Genomic DNA, 17838 nt, shown 5'->3' with positions numbered 1-17838 from the left:
TCAAGAGGCAGGTCAGGTGGTCTGGTATTCCCATCTCTTTCAGAATTTTCCACATTTTGTTGTGATCCACAGTCAAAGGCTTTGGCATAGTCAATAAAGCAGAAATAGATGTTTTTCTGAAACTCTCGCTTTTTCCATGATCCAGCGGATGTTGGCAATTTGATCTCTGGTTCCTCTGTCTTTTCTAAACCCAGCTTAAACATCAGGAAGTTCATGGTTCATGTATTGCTGAAGTCTGGCTTGGAGAATTTTGAGCATTACTTTCAAATTAAAACCAAGCAAGGCCATATTTAAACTTTCAGGAATGAAATTAACTGAGTAACTGTACATGATGGATTGCTACACTGACAATTAAAACTTCTGTTTAGAACCAACTAGCCAACTAATCTCTTCTTGATATCCTTATTTGACATCAACTAAAAATATATGACAAGGCCACATACCAAATAGCACAAATTATATTATAGAATTATAAATTATAGAATTATATAATTATAAATATTCTCTTGTTTTCAGGTTACTACACATGATTGCCTATTCTGAAAATGGCTGTAATATGCACTCTGTTTCTCAATAAATGCATCATTTTAGTAAACATCTCTAATTTCAATGTCAATAATACGGAAATGCTAATAATGATAATAACTGAAATGTTTGTATCTTAAATCACCTTTTCTGAACTTGACTGACATCAGCCTTTTAATCTTTAACTTTATAATCTTTAGTGTATGAAGTCTTTTTTTTTTTTTTTTTTTGGTGATCTTTGTTCTCAATAGATGTGTTAGCCTTAAAATGTTAATAAATAACAGCTTATGCACACAAAAAGCATATATTAGCCTAAAGTACCTCTTTAAAATATCTTCATTTCTTTAAATGGAGGAAATACAGTTTGTTCAACAAGAGGTTCTGGGAGAAAACAGTAGCTTCAAGTGAAAATATGAAATAAAACTTTCTTTAACTGTTGTTCAGTCGCTAAGTTGTATCCAGTGCTTTGCAACCCCCTAAAACTGTAGCTCACCAGGCTCCACTGTCCCCCACTGTCTCCCAGAGTTTGCTCAAATTCATATTCATTGAGTCAGTGATAATATCTAACCATTTCTTCTGCTGCCCCCTTCTCCTTTCGCCTTCAATCTTTCCCAGCATCAAGGTCTTTTCCAGTGAGTTGGTTCTTTGCATCAGGTGGCCAAAGTACTGGAGCCTTATCTTCAGCAACAGTCCTTCCAATAAATATTCAGAGTTAATTTCCCTTAGGATTTACTGCTTTGATACACATGAATAAACTCAAAATGGGTTACCGACCTAAATGTGAGACTATATACTATAAAACTCTTAGATGAAAACATGGACAGAACACTCTTTACCATAAATCATAGCAAGATTTTTTTTTTGAGCCTTCTCCTAGAGTAAAGGAAATTAAAAAAAAATAAGCAAATAGAATCTAATTAAACTCAGAACCTTCTCCACAGCAAAGGAAACTGTAAACAAAACAGAAAGAAAACCCACAGAATGGGAGGAAATATTTGAAAAAGATGAGACCAACAAGAGATTTGTCTCCAAAAATTTATAAAGAGCTCATTTGGCTCAATATATATATAAAACAAAAAAGTAAAAAATGGGCAGATGGTCTAGAGATTTCTTCTAACAAAACATGTGAATAGCCAAGCAGCACAAAAAAAGATTCTTGACGTCAACATTTACTGGAGAAATGCCAATCAAAGCTACAATGAGATTTAACCTCACATGAGTCAGAATGACCATCATCAAAGCTACTACAACAGTAAACTCTGGGGAGAGTGGTAGCTCAGCATTGAGACTGCTAACGTGTGCATGATCATGCCCTCCAGAGACATGGATTCAGCCCGGGACCAGAGCATGCAGGCCCAGTCACTCAGCGCTTTGTGCAATAAAGTCTATTAAAGTAACAGTGATGGAAAAGGCTTCCAGCAATGTCACTGGAAAAGGCAGGAGAGTGCCTGCCTCACTAGTTTAAGTGGGGCCTTATGTACTTCTCAGTTGGCTGCTGGGAATAAATAAAAAATAGACCTCAAAGTTGTAAGAGTTCCACCAGACCCTTTCCCAAGGTACACATCCTGAGATAATTTGGCACAAGATTAGCTGGGGAGAATGGTACTGGGCAACGGCTCAGATTATGAATCTTGAGAAACAGGTTCCTGGGCAAGATGTGTTACAATTATAATCATTAACATACAGCCAAAGAAAAGCATTTCCACCAGTAAGACACTGTGCTGTGTGAACACTAGTTCCTAGAGAGGCCAGTTCTCAGGCAAGATACCTTGTTTCACAAGGCATAAGGAAAGCAAGAGTGAGAATGTTCACCTCCTCCTTAAAGGCGACTTGGATTACCTAAGCTTTAACTCTCTCAAGAGCGTGGAGAAAAGGGAATCTTACTGCTCTATTCATGGGGATATACCTTGGTAAACCACTGTGGAGAACAGTTAAAGTCTCCTTAAATAATAAGAATAAAGCTACCGTATGATCCAACAATCCCACTCCTGGGCATATATCCAGGGAAAAGTGTGGTTCAAAGGATACATGCACCTCCATGTTCACTGACAAGTTGTTTGCAACTGTCATGACATGGAAGGAACATAAATGTCCAAGGATAGATGAATGGATTCAGAAAATGTGTTCAGTTCAGTTCAGTTCAGTTCAGTCACTCAGTCGTGTACGACTCTCTGCAACCCCATGAATCACAGCATGCCAAGCCTCCCTGTCCATCACCAACTCCCGGAGTTCACTCAGACACGTCCATCGAATCGGTGATGCCATCCAGACATCTCATCCTCTGTCGTCCCCTTCTCCTCCTGCCCCCAATCCCTCCCAGTATCAGAGTCTTTTCCAATGAGTCATCTCTTCGCATGAGGTGGCCAAAGTACTGGAGTTTCAGCTTTAGCATCATTCCTTCCAAAGAAATCCCAGGGCTGATCTCCTTCAGAATGGACTGGTTGGATCTCCTTGCAGTCCAAGGGACTCTCAAGAGTCTTCTCCAACACCACAGTTCAAAAGCATCAATTCTTCAGCACTCAACCTTCTTCACAGTCCAACTCTCACATCCATACATGACTACTGGAAAAACCATAGCCTTGACTAGACGGATCTTTGTTGGCAAAGTAATATCTCTGCTTTTCAATATGCTGTCTAGGTTGGTCATAACCTTTCTTCCATGGAGTAAGCGTCTTTTAATTTCATGGCTGCAGTCACCATCTGCAGTGATTTTGCCCCCCCCCCCCAATAAATTCGACACTGTTTCCACTGTTTCCCCATCTATTTCCCATGAAGTGATGGGACCAGATGCCATGATCTTACTTTACTTAGTGTTGAGCTTTAAGCCAACTTTTTCACTCTGCGCTTTCACTTTCATCAAGAGGCTTTTTAGTTCCTCTTCACTTTCTGCCATAAGAGTGGTGTCATCTGCATATCTGAGGTTCTTGATATTTCTCCCGGCAATCTTGATTCCAGCTTGTGTTTCTTCCAGTCCAGCGTTTCTCATGATGTAGAAGAAGTTAAATAAGCAGGGTGACAATATACAGCCTTGACGTAGTCCTTTTCCTATTTGAACCCAGTCTGTTGTTCCATGTCCAGTTCTAACTGTTGCTTCCTGATCTGCATATAGGTTTCTCAAGAGGCAGGTCAGGTGATCTGGTATTCCCATCTCTTTCAGAATTTTCCACAGTTTATAGAATATTACTCAGCCATAAAAAGAAACAAAAATGCCATGTGCAGTGACATGCAAGGAATTGGAGACTGTCATACTGAGTGAAGTAAGTCAGAAAAAGAAAGAGCAGTATCATATGATATTGGAATCTAAGAAAATGATGCAAATAGTTATTTATAAAACAGAATTACAGGTGTAGAAAAAATAACATGTAACTTGGGGCTAAGAAGGGGTGAGGGATTAATGAAGAGACTGGGATTGACACATACACATTACTATATGTAAAGTAAATAATTACAAGAACCTACTGTATAGCACACGGAACTCAAAAGAATACTTGGACGTATATAAAAAATTTTTTTCAAAAGAGTTATTGTTGTTATTCAGGAAATAAGCCATGTCCAACTCTTTGCAACCCCATGAACTGCAGGACACCAGGCTTCCCTGTCCTTCACTATCTCTCGAAGTTTGTTCAAACTCATGTCCATTGAGTCAATGATGTCACTCAACCATGTCATCCTCTATCACCCCCTTCTCCTGCCTTCAATCTTTCCCTACATCAAGGTATTTTCAAATTAGCTAGCTCTTTGTATCAGGTGGGCAAAGTACTGGGGCTTCAGCTTCTGCTTCAGTCCTTCCAATGAACATTCAGGGTTGATTTTCTTTAGGATTGACTGGTTTGATCTCCTTGCTGTGTGAGAAACTCTCAAGAGTCTTCTCCAGCACCACAACTTAAAAGCACCAATTCTTTGGCACACAGCCTTCTTTATGATCCAACTCTCACATCCGTACATGACTACTGGAAAAAGTCATAGATTTTACCATAGGGACCTTTGTCAGCAAAGTGATGTCTTTGCTTTTTAATATGTTGTCTAGTTTGGTCATAACTTTTCTTCCAAGGAAAAAGCAGCTTCCAATTTCATGGCTGTAGTTATTGGCTGCAGAGATTTTGGAGCCCCCCAAAATAAAACCTGTTACAGGTTTCACTTTTCCCCCATCTATTTGCCATGAAGTGATGGAACCGGATGCCAGGATTTAGTTTTTTGAATGATGAATTTTAGCCAGCTTTTTCACTCTCCTATTTCATCCTCATCAAGAAGCTTTTAAGTTCCTCTTTGTTTTCTGCTGTAAAAGTGGTATCATCTGCATATCTGAGGTTGTTGTTATTTCTCCCAGCAAGCTTGACTCTATTTCTGAGTCCTTCAGCCTGGTATTTGGCATGATGTACTCTGCATATAAGTTAAAGAAGCAGGGTGACAATACATAGTCTTGACATCCTCCTTTCCCAATGTTGAACCACTCTCTTGTTTCAAGTCTGGTTCCAATGGTTGCTTCCTTTCCTGCATACAGTCTTCTTAGAAAACAGGGAAGGTAGTCTGGTATTCCCACCTCTTTAAGAATTTTCCACAGTTTTATTTGATTCACATAGTCAAAAGCTTTAGAGTGCTCAATGAAGCAGATGTAATTTTGGGGGGAATTTCTTTACTTATCCTATGATCCAGCAGACATTGGCAATTGGATCTCTGATTCCTCAGCCCTTTCTGAATGCAGCTTGCACATCTGAAATTTCTCTGTTCACAAACTGCCGAAGCCTAAGTTGAAGGATTTTGAGCATAATCTTGCTAGCACGTGAAATGATTGCAGTTGCACAGTAGTCTGAACATTCTTTGCCATTTCTTTTTTTCAGGCTCAAAGAAAAACTGACCATTTCCTGTCCTGTGGCCACTACAAATTTTCCAAATTTGCTGGCATATTGAGTGCAGCACTTTCACCATCTTTAACAATTTGAAATAGCTCAGTCTGAATTCCATCACCTCCACTAGCTTTGTTCCTAGTAATATCTCTTAAGGCCCACTTTTTCCACACTCCAAGATATCTGACTCTAGGTGAGTGACCACACCATTGTGGTAATCCAGGACATTAAGACATTTTAGTATAGTTCTTCTGTGTATTCTTGCCACTGCTCCTTAATCTCTCTGCTTCTGTTATGTCCTTGATATTTCTGTCCTTTATTTTGTCCATCTTGACAGGAAGTGTTCTCCTGGTACCCCCAATTTTCTTAAAGAGATCTCTAGTCTTTCTCATTTTCATCTATTTCGTTGCATTTCTTACCTTTTCTTGCTATTCTCTGAAACTCTTCATTCCGTTGGGTATCTCTTTCCCTTGCCCTATTGCTTGCATCTTTTGTTTTCCCAGCTATTTTTAAGGTCTCCTTGGACAAGCACTTCGCCTTCTTGCACTGATTGCATGGATCACAGGCTTGTGTAATTCAAGGAATCTATGAGTCATAACTTGCAGGGCCACCAATGATGGACAAGTCATGGTGAGAGTTCTGACAAAACGTGGTCCACTGGAGAAGGGAATGGCAATCAGATATATATATATCTGATTCACTTTGCTATACACCTGAGGTAATACAATATTGTGTATCAACTTTATATTTCAAAAAAGTTAAGAATAAGAATAAGTGAAGAAATTTTCCTATCTAGTATTGTCCTCTGAGTGGAGCACAATGACTGATCTTTGATTAAATATGAAAATGTTTTGAGGCATAGAATGCAAACAGAGTCAAAATAGAGAAAATCTTAAAAGATAGTTGTCCAAACTTCATAGACAGTATCACATTTCTTTCACTGATTGCCTATGATTTTTTTAGTCTATCCTGCAGTGTACAACTATGCAATAATCCTTAACTTCACAACCTAGCATCAGTATTTCAAATATAGATACATATTGAATAATAGAATGAAAGGGTATGAGATGATATGCAGGGGATGACTAAAAGGAACCGAGTCTTAGAGAATAACCACCATCCGCTATTCTGTGTGCAGTTATAGCCAGAGCAAAACAATAGTGTGTGAGCAAAACAATAGTGTCTAACCAAAACAAGCCTCAGAGGGAATAATTTCATGGAAAACTGAACGAAAAGAATAAAATTTAAGAGACTTTAGCTCTGAAGGGGTTGAGGACATCCATCAAACAGCAAAAGGCAAGAGTAGTAAGTGGTTTTATTGGGGAGCTTGACTGTTCTGGGTTGAAAGACAGAATGTGAAGAACTCCTCTTCCTGAAGAAATAACCAGGAAGTAATGCTGGCAAATTCAGACAGGTAACCAAAACTAGTGGGTTGCTTCAATTAGGACAATAATAAACTTCTATAAATGGAGATGTGACTTTTATAATTGAGGAGTTCATTTATTAACCAAACTTCATGGATTGGAAGTGTGAACTCAACCTGTGATTCTTTACCTGAGATTGGATTATGGTAATTGGATTAAGTAAATTTGGAAAGGTTGACTTCAATCCTTGCCATCTAGATGTGTTTACAATTCTTGAAAAATCTAATCATGTGCTACTGTACTTTGGTGCAGGATTGATAGACCTATCATTTTGAGAAAGTGGACCTGGTCTTCACAGGATATATAAAGCATCCAGCAAAGATCCAAGCTCATTCTTCTCCAGAGCCTAGAGCTGTTGCCTTCAGAATTGACTGGACTGTGGAGACTAGAAGGTGTTTGCCACCAGGAGGTGAGCACCTAAACCCTGAACTGAATTTAACAGAGTTACTTACTGAACAAGAGAGAAAACTTCTGTTACAGTACTGAGGTGAGTTCTGATCCGAGTACAATGAATTTTTGCTATGTTCAGTTAAAAATAAAACCTTACTGGTATGCATGGAGATAAAAGTTTTTTTTTTAATCTTCCAGTAATATCTATTTTTAAGTCTTGCATCAAACATTTGTTCCATATGTGATTTTTAGACAGTAACATTTTACCCACAGTATGTCAAATATCCTCTTTATAAACTGGGGGTAAAAATTAGTGAATATTGCTGAGAATACTAAAATAGTTAATCCATATATCAAGAGCTAATCCAATGCCTAAAAATAGTTTTCTTGGGGATAGTTTTGACCACCACCTCCTGTACAATGTTATGAACTCCCATCCATAGTTCTACAGGAACATGGTCAAACAGCTGAGAAAGAGAAGCAAAAGACACAGAAAAAAAGGAAAGATATATTCATCTGAATGCAGAGCTCCAAAGAATAGCAAGAAGAAATAAGAAAGTTTTCCTAAGTGATCCATGCAAGAAAGTAGAGGGAAATCATAATGGGGAAAAAAATAGAAATATTCAGGAAATTAGAGCTATCAAGGGACATTTCATGCAAAAATCGGCACAATAAAGGACAGAAACGGTATGGACCTAACAGAAGTAGAAGATATTAAGAGGAGTTGGCAAGAATACACAGAAGAACTATACAAAAAAGGTCTTAGTGACTCTAATAGCCATGATGGTGTGATCACTTACCTAGAGCCAGACATCCTGGAGTGCATAGTCAAGTGGGCCTTAGGAAGCATCACTGCAAATAAAGCTAGTGGAGGTGATGGAATTCCAGTTGAGTTATTTCAAATACTAAAAGGTGATGCTGTGAAAGTGCTGCACTCAATATGCCAGCAAATTTGGAAAACTCAGCAGTGGCCACAGGACTGGAAAAGATAAGTTTTCATTTCAATTCCAAAGAAAGGCAATGCCAAAAATATCCAAACTATCACACAAATTACACTCACCTGACAGGCTAGCAAAGTAATGCTCAAAATTCTCCAAGCCAGGCTTCATGAACTGAGAACATCCGTAGGCTCAAGCTGAATTTGTAAAAGGCAGAGAAACAAGAGATCTAATTGCCACATCCATTGGAACATAGAAAAGGCAAGATAATTCCAGAAAAATATCTACTTCTGCTTCGTTGACTGCACTAAAGCCTTTGACTGTGTGGATCACAGCAAATAGTGGAAAATTCTTAAGGAGATGGGACTAGCAGACCACCTGACCTACCTCCTGAGAAACCTGCATGCAGTTCAAGAGGCAACAATTAGAACGGGACATGGAAAGACTGGTTCAAAATTGCAAAAGGAGTATGTCAAGGCCTTATATTGTCACCTTGCTTATTTAAATTATAGGCAGAGTACATCATGTGAAATGCCAGGCTGGATGAAACACAAGCCAGAATCAAGACTGCCTGGAGAAATATCACTAACCTTAGATATGCAGATGGCACCACCCTTATGGCAGAAAGTAAAGAAGGACTAAAGAGGCTCTTGATGAAAGTGAAAGAGGAGAGTGAAAAAGCTGGCCTACAACTCAACATTCAGAAAACAAATATCATGGCATCTGGCCCCATCACTTCATGACATAGAAATAAGGAAACAATGGAAACAGTGGCAAATTTTATTTTCTTGGGCTCCAAAATTACTGCAGACTGTGACTGCAGCCATATAATTAAAAGACGCTTGCTCCTTGGAATAAAAGTTATGACCAACCTGGACAGCATATTAAAAAGCAGAGACATTACTTGGCCAACAAAAGTCCATCTAGTCAAAGCTATGGTTTTCCCACTAGTCAAGTATGGATGTGAGAGTTGGGCCATAAACAAAACTGAATGCCAAAGAATTGATGTTTTTGAACTGTGGTTTTGGAGAAGACTCTTGCAAGTCCCTTGCGCTGAGAGGAGATGAAATCAGTCAATCCTAACAGAAATCAATCCTGAATATTTTGATGGAAGGACTTGTGCTGAAACTGAAGCTTCAATACTTTGGGTAACTGATGCAAAGAACTCACTCATTATTTAAGACTCTGACTCCGGGAAAGATTGAAGGCAGGATGAAAAGGGAATGACAGAGGATGAGATGGTTGGATGGCATCCCAGGCTCAATGGACATGACTTTGAGTGAGCTCCAAAAGCTAGTGAAGGACAGAGAAGCCTGGCATCCATCAGTCTATGGGATCACAAAAAGTCAGAAACTATTGAGCGACTGGACTGGACTGAGCAGGTGGTGAAGGACCTCAAAGTTGAGAAAATGAAGGCCTAGCCATTGTCCCTGCTACTGATAAGTCACTCAGTCATGTCCAACTCTGTGTGATCCCATAGATTACAGCCCACCAGGCTCCCCCGTCCCTAGGATTCTCCAGGCAAGAACACTGGAGTGGGTTCCATTTCCTTCTCCAATGCATGAAAGTGAAAAGTGAAAGTGAAGTCACTCAGTTGTGCCTGACTCTTAGCGACCCCATGGATGGCAGCTTACCAGGCTCCTCCATCCATGGGATTTTTCCAGGCAACAGTACTAGAGTGGGTTTCCATTGCCTTCTCCCACCATTGTCCCTGGACACTATTTTTTCATCAGTTTTTTAGGGCTCCCACAACACCCGACTCCACTTGGGATTGCTTAAAACCAATGTATTCTCTGACAGATCTGCAGGCTGGAAATCAAGGTGTTGGCAGGGCCATACCCCTTTCAAAGGCTCTAAAAGAATTTGTCTTTGTCTCTTCCAGGGCCAGCTGGCTCCTGGCAATCTTCAAACTATGACATTTAACTTGAATCTCTGCTTCCTTGCAGGGCCTTTTCTCTGCATCTAAAACATCCCTCTTCTTTCTCTCATCAAGACACCTGTCAGCAGATTTAGGGTCCACTCTCTACCCTGAATGGTCTCATCATGGTACCTTCACCTAGATTATGTCTGCACAAATTCTATTCTAAAAATAAAGTCACAGAGATACTGGCTGTTGGGACTTGGACATAATTTGGGAGAGGGTAAGGGGCACATTTTGGAGAAGGGGATGACAACCCACTCCAGTATTCTTGCCTGGAGAATCCCATAGACAGAGGAGCCTGGCGGCAACAGTCCATGCGGTCCCAGAGGGTCGTACACGACTGAGTCACTAGCACAATGGGCGCGTTAACTCACTACTTCATGAACAGAACGAAAAAATGTTGTCCTAAATTCAAGAGGTCTCAGATTTTTCTGGGGGAAGTAAAAACCTCAATATTTTTTCCTTGCTTTGTACATAGATTATATGCAGTAGAGAGAGAAATAGTTAAAGCAAGGTTTCAGATTTGCAAGGTTTTGTCCAATGAATTCCTTTGAAGTTTTATCAAGGTTAGAATTACTGGGTCAAAGGCAAATATACATTTTAAGGATTTGAATGCATATATAAAAAACATCCTAAAGTCCATCTGCTGGTTGGATCTCCTTGCAGTCAAAGGGACTCTAAAGAGTCTTCTCCTACAGCACAGTTCAAAAGCATCAGTTCTTTGGCACTCAGCTTTCTTCACTGTCCAACACTCACATCCATACATGACTACCGGAAAAATTGAATTTAAGGACAATACAGGATCCTTAAAATCAGAGAGGAGTGGGTGTTCAATATAAAATCAGTGATGAGGTCTGGGACTTCAGTTGGGGATTCTATTAACATACAGAGATTAGAGAGAGATTTAGTGCAGTTAGTGCTGATTGGGTTTATCCAAGGGAACTGTGGTAATCTAATCAGGAAGGGGCCTCAAGGGTCTTGATTGTAGGATCTCAGATGCACTACTTCTTCTGTTCAGAGTTGGCTGGACTGTGGAACAGCTCTGAAAGTTACAGCTGCTGACCCATCCAGAGAACACAGAACTCCTGACTGGATGGGACTGATTTTCATACCAGCATTGAGGAGACCAAATCTACAACTTTCTGGTGAGTAAATGGTTCTGAGTAGATGGATTCATATTTCTTTCCCTCAAAAATTAAAAAGAATAATTTTAATTTAGCAGTTGCAGGCTTAAGAATTTCTTAAGCAAATGAAAAATCTACTTCATAAGAATTATGTTATTACTTAGAATTCACTCTGAAACTATAGACTTACCTTCAAATCATTGGAATTTGTGAATGAACATGAGTGATTCTACGAACTTATGATTCCATGATATAAAAAGGAAAATATGAATTTCTTGATGGGAAGTCCTGGACAGTTTTTCCATTTAGCATGATACCTAAAATTTGAATGAGAAACTGTGCTGTAGAACATGAAGAGTAATATATTTGTAAGGAAAAGTTGGAACTTCTGCCTTTAAATAGTGCAATAGCAATCCAGACCTGATGATGGCTCTCAACACAACATTGTTAACACACCAAATAACTGAAAGAAAAAGAAATTCTATACTCACTATGATATAGAAGTGAAAACTTTTATTAACTTCAGTCATTTATTTTGAAGCACAATATATTAGATGGCTGGCTTCCCTGGTGGCTCAAGTATAAGAAGCTGCCTGCTAATGCAGGAGACACAAGTTTGATCTGTGGGTCTCAAGGGACCCTGGAGAGAGAAATGTCAACCCACTCCAGTATTCTTGCCTGGAAAATCCCATGGACAAGAGCCTGGTGGGATGCACTCCAACGGGTTGCAGAAGAGTAACACAGGCCTAAGGGATTAAACAACTATGATATTAGATGGAACTCTGTGTTAATTGATTGATGGATTTGATGAATTTGGCTGTGCCAGATCTTTCTTGCACCTTGAGGGACCTTTAGATGGGACATGCAAACTCGTAGTCACCACACAGGAACTCTGTGTCTTGGCAGGTGAACACTTTGCTGTGGAATGTGGGCTCTAATTCCCTGATGAAGGACCAAATGCTGGTCCCGTCCACTGGGAGCATGGAGTCTTAGCCACTGAACCTCCAAGGAAGTCCCAGAACTGGTCTTATTGTGACTTGGAATTTGTATGTTTCCAAACAGGAAAACTTTTCCTATAGTAGAGCAAATCTGATATGGTTGGGAGTGTGTTGATGTGCTAATCAAAGAAATGGATTCCGCTTATATTAAGGTCACTTAAATGAAGAGTGTCATTGTCAAAGAGAAGAGAAAACTCAGTTGTTTGAGTTCTCAGAACTGAAAGTTGTAGTTAAACAAAGATTAACGTTATGCTTAAGAGTCATTTTTATTAGAGATAGAAGGGACTGAGTTTTAATAGAATAAAATAGAACACTGAATGTAAGTACCTGTGTTTAGTGTAGATAACTGCGTGTGATACACTGTGTGTGATGTGTCATTGTTTCTCAGGTTGCTCTGTCAGAGGCGGTAAGAGGACTCTTCTTGTGTGAGTGCAGGAGACACGTGCAGAGAAGGGCTTCCCCTGCGAGCGCCTGAAGTACCTGCGCCTCCTCCACAGGTCAGTGTTCCTATTTGTTCATTTCTATGAGCTTCCAATGAGACATGTTTCATCATCTTTCTATCTCAGCCAAAACAAAGAGTCCCTGGCTTATTGTGAAGTAGTGAAGTGAAAGTCACTCAGTCATGTCCGACTTTTTGAAACCCCATGGACTATCCAGTGCACAGAATTCTCCAGGCCAGAATACTGGAGTGGGTAGCCTTTCCCTACTCCAGGGGATCTTCCCAACCCAGGGATCAAACCCAGGTCTTCCTCATTGCAGGCAGATTCTTTACCAGCTGAGTCACAGGAAAGAGTCTTGTTGTATACAGTTGTATTTAATATGCCTTATTATAATGTCTATTGACCTCCCCAGAAATGAAACATTGACCACTTAAACTCTTTTTCAATCATTACATACACATGTTTACGCTTCTTCTCTCTTCATCTTCCCTTTGCACTTCTATAACTTGTTTCTTAGATGAATTATATCTCTTACGTGTTTCTTAGATGAATTGTATCAATTATCATCTCAACTGCACATTCAGTCTATGGCCATCTGGACTTTTCTTAGGAGGGAGCTATGCTCAGAATCCTAAGGAGAGTTAGTGTCCTAGAGAAGACTGCATTCACAGTAACAATGAGCAGAAAGTACAGAATTCCTGTCTACATCCTGCGCTCCCAGAATAAGCACGTGTTTCTTCCCCCCTCCATTATCACATTATATATCAGAGTGGTGTGTTTATTATGATTTAGGAACCTCCACTGACACTTCACTGTCACACAAAGTCTATGGTTTCACATTAGTGTTCACTTTTGGTGTTGTGCATTCTGTTAGTTTTCACTGATATACAGTGACAAGTATCCAGCTTTATAATATCCAGAAGTGTTAGACTGCTGAAAGTCATTTGTGATCACCTATTCATCAGTCCCATCACTCTAACTGCTGGGAAGCAAAGTTTATTTCACTGTCCTCATGAATTTCTCTTTTCTCCCCATATATTCCTTTTTCCTGGAATGTCTTATAGTTGGACTCATGACTTATGTATGCTTTTCAGCTTAGCTTCATTCATTCATTCATTAGCTTATAGATATGAATAAAAGAATACTCCATGTCTCTTGCCGGCTTGATTGCTCATTTCTTTTTAGAACTGAGTACTATTTCTTGGCCTTGATGTACCAGCGTTTCTTTATCTATTCATGTAGGTTGTTTTCAAGTTTTGTGATTATGACCAAAGTGGCTATAAACATCCCATTGCGGGTCTTTTTTTTTTTTTTTTTACGGATATAGATTTTCAAATGATTTGTGCAAATACAAAGGAGCATGAGTCCTGACTTATGTGGTAGGAGGATATTTAGTTTTGTAACAGATTGCCTTATTCTCTTTCAGAAGGCTTGTATTGTTTCTCATCGCCTTAGGAAATGAATCAAATTTCCTGATATTCCATCCTCTCAGTACTTGGTCCTTCTTTGGGATTTTGACAATTCTTGTCCATGTGCTGCGGTATCTCATTGCTACTTTAAAGCCCTTTTGCTTGTCAGGCATTTTTATTTTTAACTTCCCTTCCTTTTCTCTCATCCTTTGTCCCTTGAGTGAGTTCCCAGGCTTTATTCACTTCTATGTAAAAACCACTGTGATGAGACTGGAAGGCAAGGTGGGGTCAGGCCTGAGGATTTTTAATTGTGAAAAGAAGCTTCATAATGCTCAACAGGACTCTCAACTCAGAGGTTTTGAGGGTTTTCATTTATATTCTTGAGAGTAAATGAAATGACAGAAGGGGCGTATCCCATGGGGCTGTGCTTCTCTCCTGTGTCACACAGGAGAGTAACTTTCTTTTTCTTTCTCCACAGAAACGGAGGATCACACACAGTGCAGGACTTCAGAAATAACTCACCTGCTGAATCTTGAGAGTGAGGAAGCTGAAGATTCTGCTGAGGTGTCTGAGTTTCTGGGATCACATAAGTGTCCCAAAGACCTAGAGATGGCGATGCCTAAACGCCAAGAGGACTGGTCCAAGGAAGACATTGTGCAGTTACTGGAAAGTATGGAGAAAAGCATTCCATCCAGTGACGGGCACACGTTCAAAACAGCCCAGTCAGTGATGGACTGGGGAAAGTAGCTTTTAAAGATTTTTCTGGGGAAATGTGCAAACTCAAATGGTTAGAGGTTTCCCATAAGCTGAGAAAGTTTCGCACACTGAAAGAATTAGTTCTGGAAGCTAAGGAAAATGTTAGCAATCCTTCCAAAAAACACAAGAAAACACAGAAAACACCAGAAAACACCAGAAACATGCTTATTTGTTCAAGAAGTCCCTGACAGCATACCGGCACATTTCCCAAGTGATGCGACCCCAGTACATCCAAAAACATCCCAAGATAAGCAACCAGCAGCTGACCAGGGTTCTGTCTGAGGAACACAGGAAGGACCCTGAGCAGCTGAGGGTGAAATACAGTCAGAATCTTGAGAAACAGCACCCTGATCTAATCCAAAACCCAGAGAAATCTGGTGTCCCCCAAAGAAGTGAAATGAAAGTGCCAGAAAATTTTCAGGAGAATGTTCAAAAGGTGAAGTCTCCCCAAGAAAACAGTTTACCTATGAAGTGGAAATTCCATGGAGAGCCCAAGAAGCCCCCAATGAATGGCTATCACAAGTTCCACCAAGATCTCTGGTCGAACAGGGAGCTGAAAGTGGTGCCCCCGAGGGAGCGCATGGTGGAGATCAGTAGACGCTGGCAGTGGGTCCCCCAGGACCAGAAGGAGCTTTATAAGAAGCAGGCGGAGGAACTGCAGACACAGTACAAGGTGGACCTTGATCTCTGGCTCAGGACTCTGTCTCCTGAAGAATATGCTGCCTACAGAGAGGTGACCTGTGCTAAGCGTAAGAACATGAGCATGATGGGGGGCCCGAACCCCAAGATTAGAAGGATGGGTCTGCAGTCCCCATCATCAGATAATCTGCAAGGAAGACTTAGAGAGGACCCGGGGCTTCAGGCTGCAGAGTTAGCATCATCAGACACGACTGGAGAACATTCTCCTGCCTCAGGGAGATCAGAGGAAAATGAGAAAGAAGAGGAGGAAGGCAGCCGCTCCTCAGCCCCTAGCAGTGAGGATGAAGATGGAGATTCTGAGCTGGAGGACACCAGCTCCAGCTCATCCTCCTCAGGGGACTCTTCTGACTCAGATTCCGACTGAGTTTAGTTCACAACCCAAAGGGACAGCACTTTCCAGCAAAAGTCGATGGGCTCGTCTCTCCAAGCTTTTTCATTGCCTTCCTTCTTTCCCTCCCTCTTCATGCAAAGTGGGACCTGTTGGAAGGAAGGCATCTTGTGCTGTAATTTGTGGCCTCTCCATCTACCCCACGTTCACCCCGAGAGAAAGTCAATGCAATGACTCCTCATGGAATAAACCCTGAGCTGACTGGGCTGCAGGGCACCCTGGACTAGACTGAGCTCCCTGAACTGGAAAAGTTTGTTCTCCTCACCCTCTGCCTGCCAGACGTGTGAGGGGCTCCAGGGTCTTGTGAGCCCCTTCTCTGTGACCTTTCCCTTAGGACTCAGGCAATGAGCTGGGGAGGGAAGATCTGATTGACTGGAAGTAGGAGACTTGCCTTAAAGAAAAGTGTCAGACCCTGATGTCTCTGGCCCTTCTCTCTGAGGTGAGGAGCTGGCCCTTCCTTACCTTGGAAGTGGGGCCAGCACGTGGGCAGCAGCATTTCCATGTGGGTGCATCCCATTAACTGTCCATGAGATTTTCTCACTGATCAAAACCTCGAAATTAAAAATGTGTAACCCCTCCACCTGAATTAGCTTTTCCTTAAAACCAGCCTCCTCTGAGCCAGTGGCCCTGAGTTTTCAGGCCATGTCAATTTCTGCAGGTTTCTGCAGGGGTTTCCCCAACCCCTTCCTCCTGATCCAGGTTGTAAGTAAAACATGTTTTTACCATAGACTCAAATTGTATTATATTATATTAGGACTTGTATTATTTGTGTGTCAGTATTTTAGTTCACAGTTACTAAACTATTTGGGAATTCATCTGCCACTATGACACATTTTTATTTTTTGGTTTATTGATGTATTTGAAAGTGTATTTAAAGCTAGTGTCATCTTATTAAACTTTATTTTTCTAAACTTTGCTGGCTATTATCATTTTTGATTCTCATGGACAATTAGTATCACACAAGTATTGTTCTTGTATATGAAAAGTGTTTAATTTGGGACTTCCTCTTCATCCCCGATGACTTAGTGGAATATTTTATTCCTCATGAATATACAGTTTGGGAACTTACTAAAGAGCACATGGAACTCTGCTCAATTTTGTGTGGCAGCCTGGATGGGAGGGAAGTGTGGGGAAGGATGGGCACAGGTATATTCATGGCCAAGCCCCTCTGCTCTTTACCTGAAATTACCAAAATATTATTTCTTCTCTCCTTTTTTTTTGTTTTACAGATTAATTTACTTATTTTTCACTGAGCTCAGTCTTCTTGCAGTGCAGGGCATGTTACCAGTTGGGGGAGCTGGGGCAACTGAGTGCTCCAGCTTCTCCCTGGGGTGGTTTCCCTGAGTTTGGAGCAGGGCCCTAGAGCAGTGGCTCAGTAGTTGTGACACGTGAGCTTCAGTGCTCCAGGGCTTGTGAGATCTTCTGGGACCAAGAATCAAATCCACGTCCCTTGCATGGGAAGGCAGATTCTTAACCACTAGACCCGCAGGGAAGACTTACCACAGAATTATAATGGGCTATACTGCAATACAAATAAAAACTGTTTAAAAGAAACTTTGTATTGCAGTATAGCCCATTATAATTCTGTGGTAGGTCTTCCCTGCTGGTCTAGTGGTTAACATCCTGCCTTCCCATGCAAGGGACATGTATTTGATTCCTGGTCCCAGAAGATCTCACAGGCCCTATGTCCAATGCAGGATACAGCATGCTTGGGGCTGGTGCACGGGGATGACCCAGAGGGATGTTGCGGGGAGGGAGATGGGAGGGGGGTTCATGTTTGGGATCGCATGTACACCCGTGGTGGATTCATGTCAATGTATGGCAAAACCAATACAGTATTGTAAAGTAAAATAAAGTAAAAATAAAAATTAAAAAAAAAAAAGAAACAGGCAGGAAAACACAACCACTAGATGAATATAGGCTAAAATTCTGAATTTTCTGATAGAAGAAGACAATATTGCTTAAAATACTAAAATATGTAT

At 40.7% G+C, this 17838-nt stretch overlaps 1 protein-coding gene across 1 annotated transcript; it reads left to right on the top strand.

Annotated features, from left to right (window-relative positions):
• The first annotated feature begins 14983 nt into the window (after positions 1–14983).
• LOC128069077 (upstream-binding factor 1-like protein 1) lies at positions 14984–15832 on the top strand. The gene has a single exon (XM_052662367.1). The coding sequence runs from the start codon at positions 14984–14986 to the stop codon at positions 15830–15832; it is 849 nt and encodes a 282-aa protein (XP_052518327.1).
• Positions 15833–17838: the final 2006 nt, after the last annotated feature.

This window comes from Budorcas taxicolor, chromosome 25 (assembly GCF_023091745.1).
Source record: "Budorcas taxicolor isolate Tak-1 chromosome 25, Takin1.1, whole genome shotgun sequence".
Classification (NCBI taxonomy): domain Eukaryota; kingdom Metazoa; phylum Chordata; class Mammalia; order Artiodactyla; family Bovidae; genus Budorcas; species Budorcas taxicolor.
Note: the sequence above shows the minus strand (reverse complement) of the source record. Positions and strands in the feature narration are given on the sequence as shown.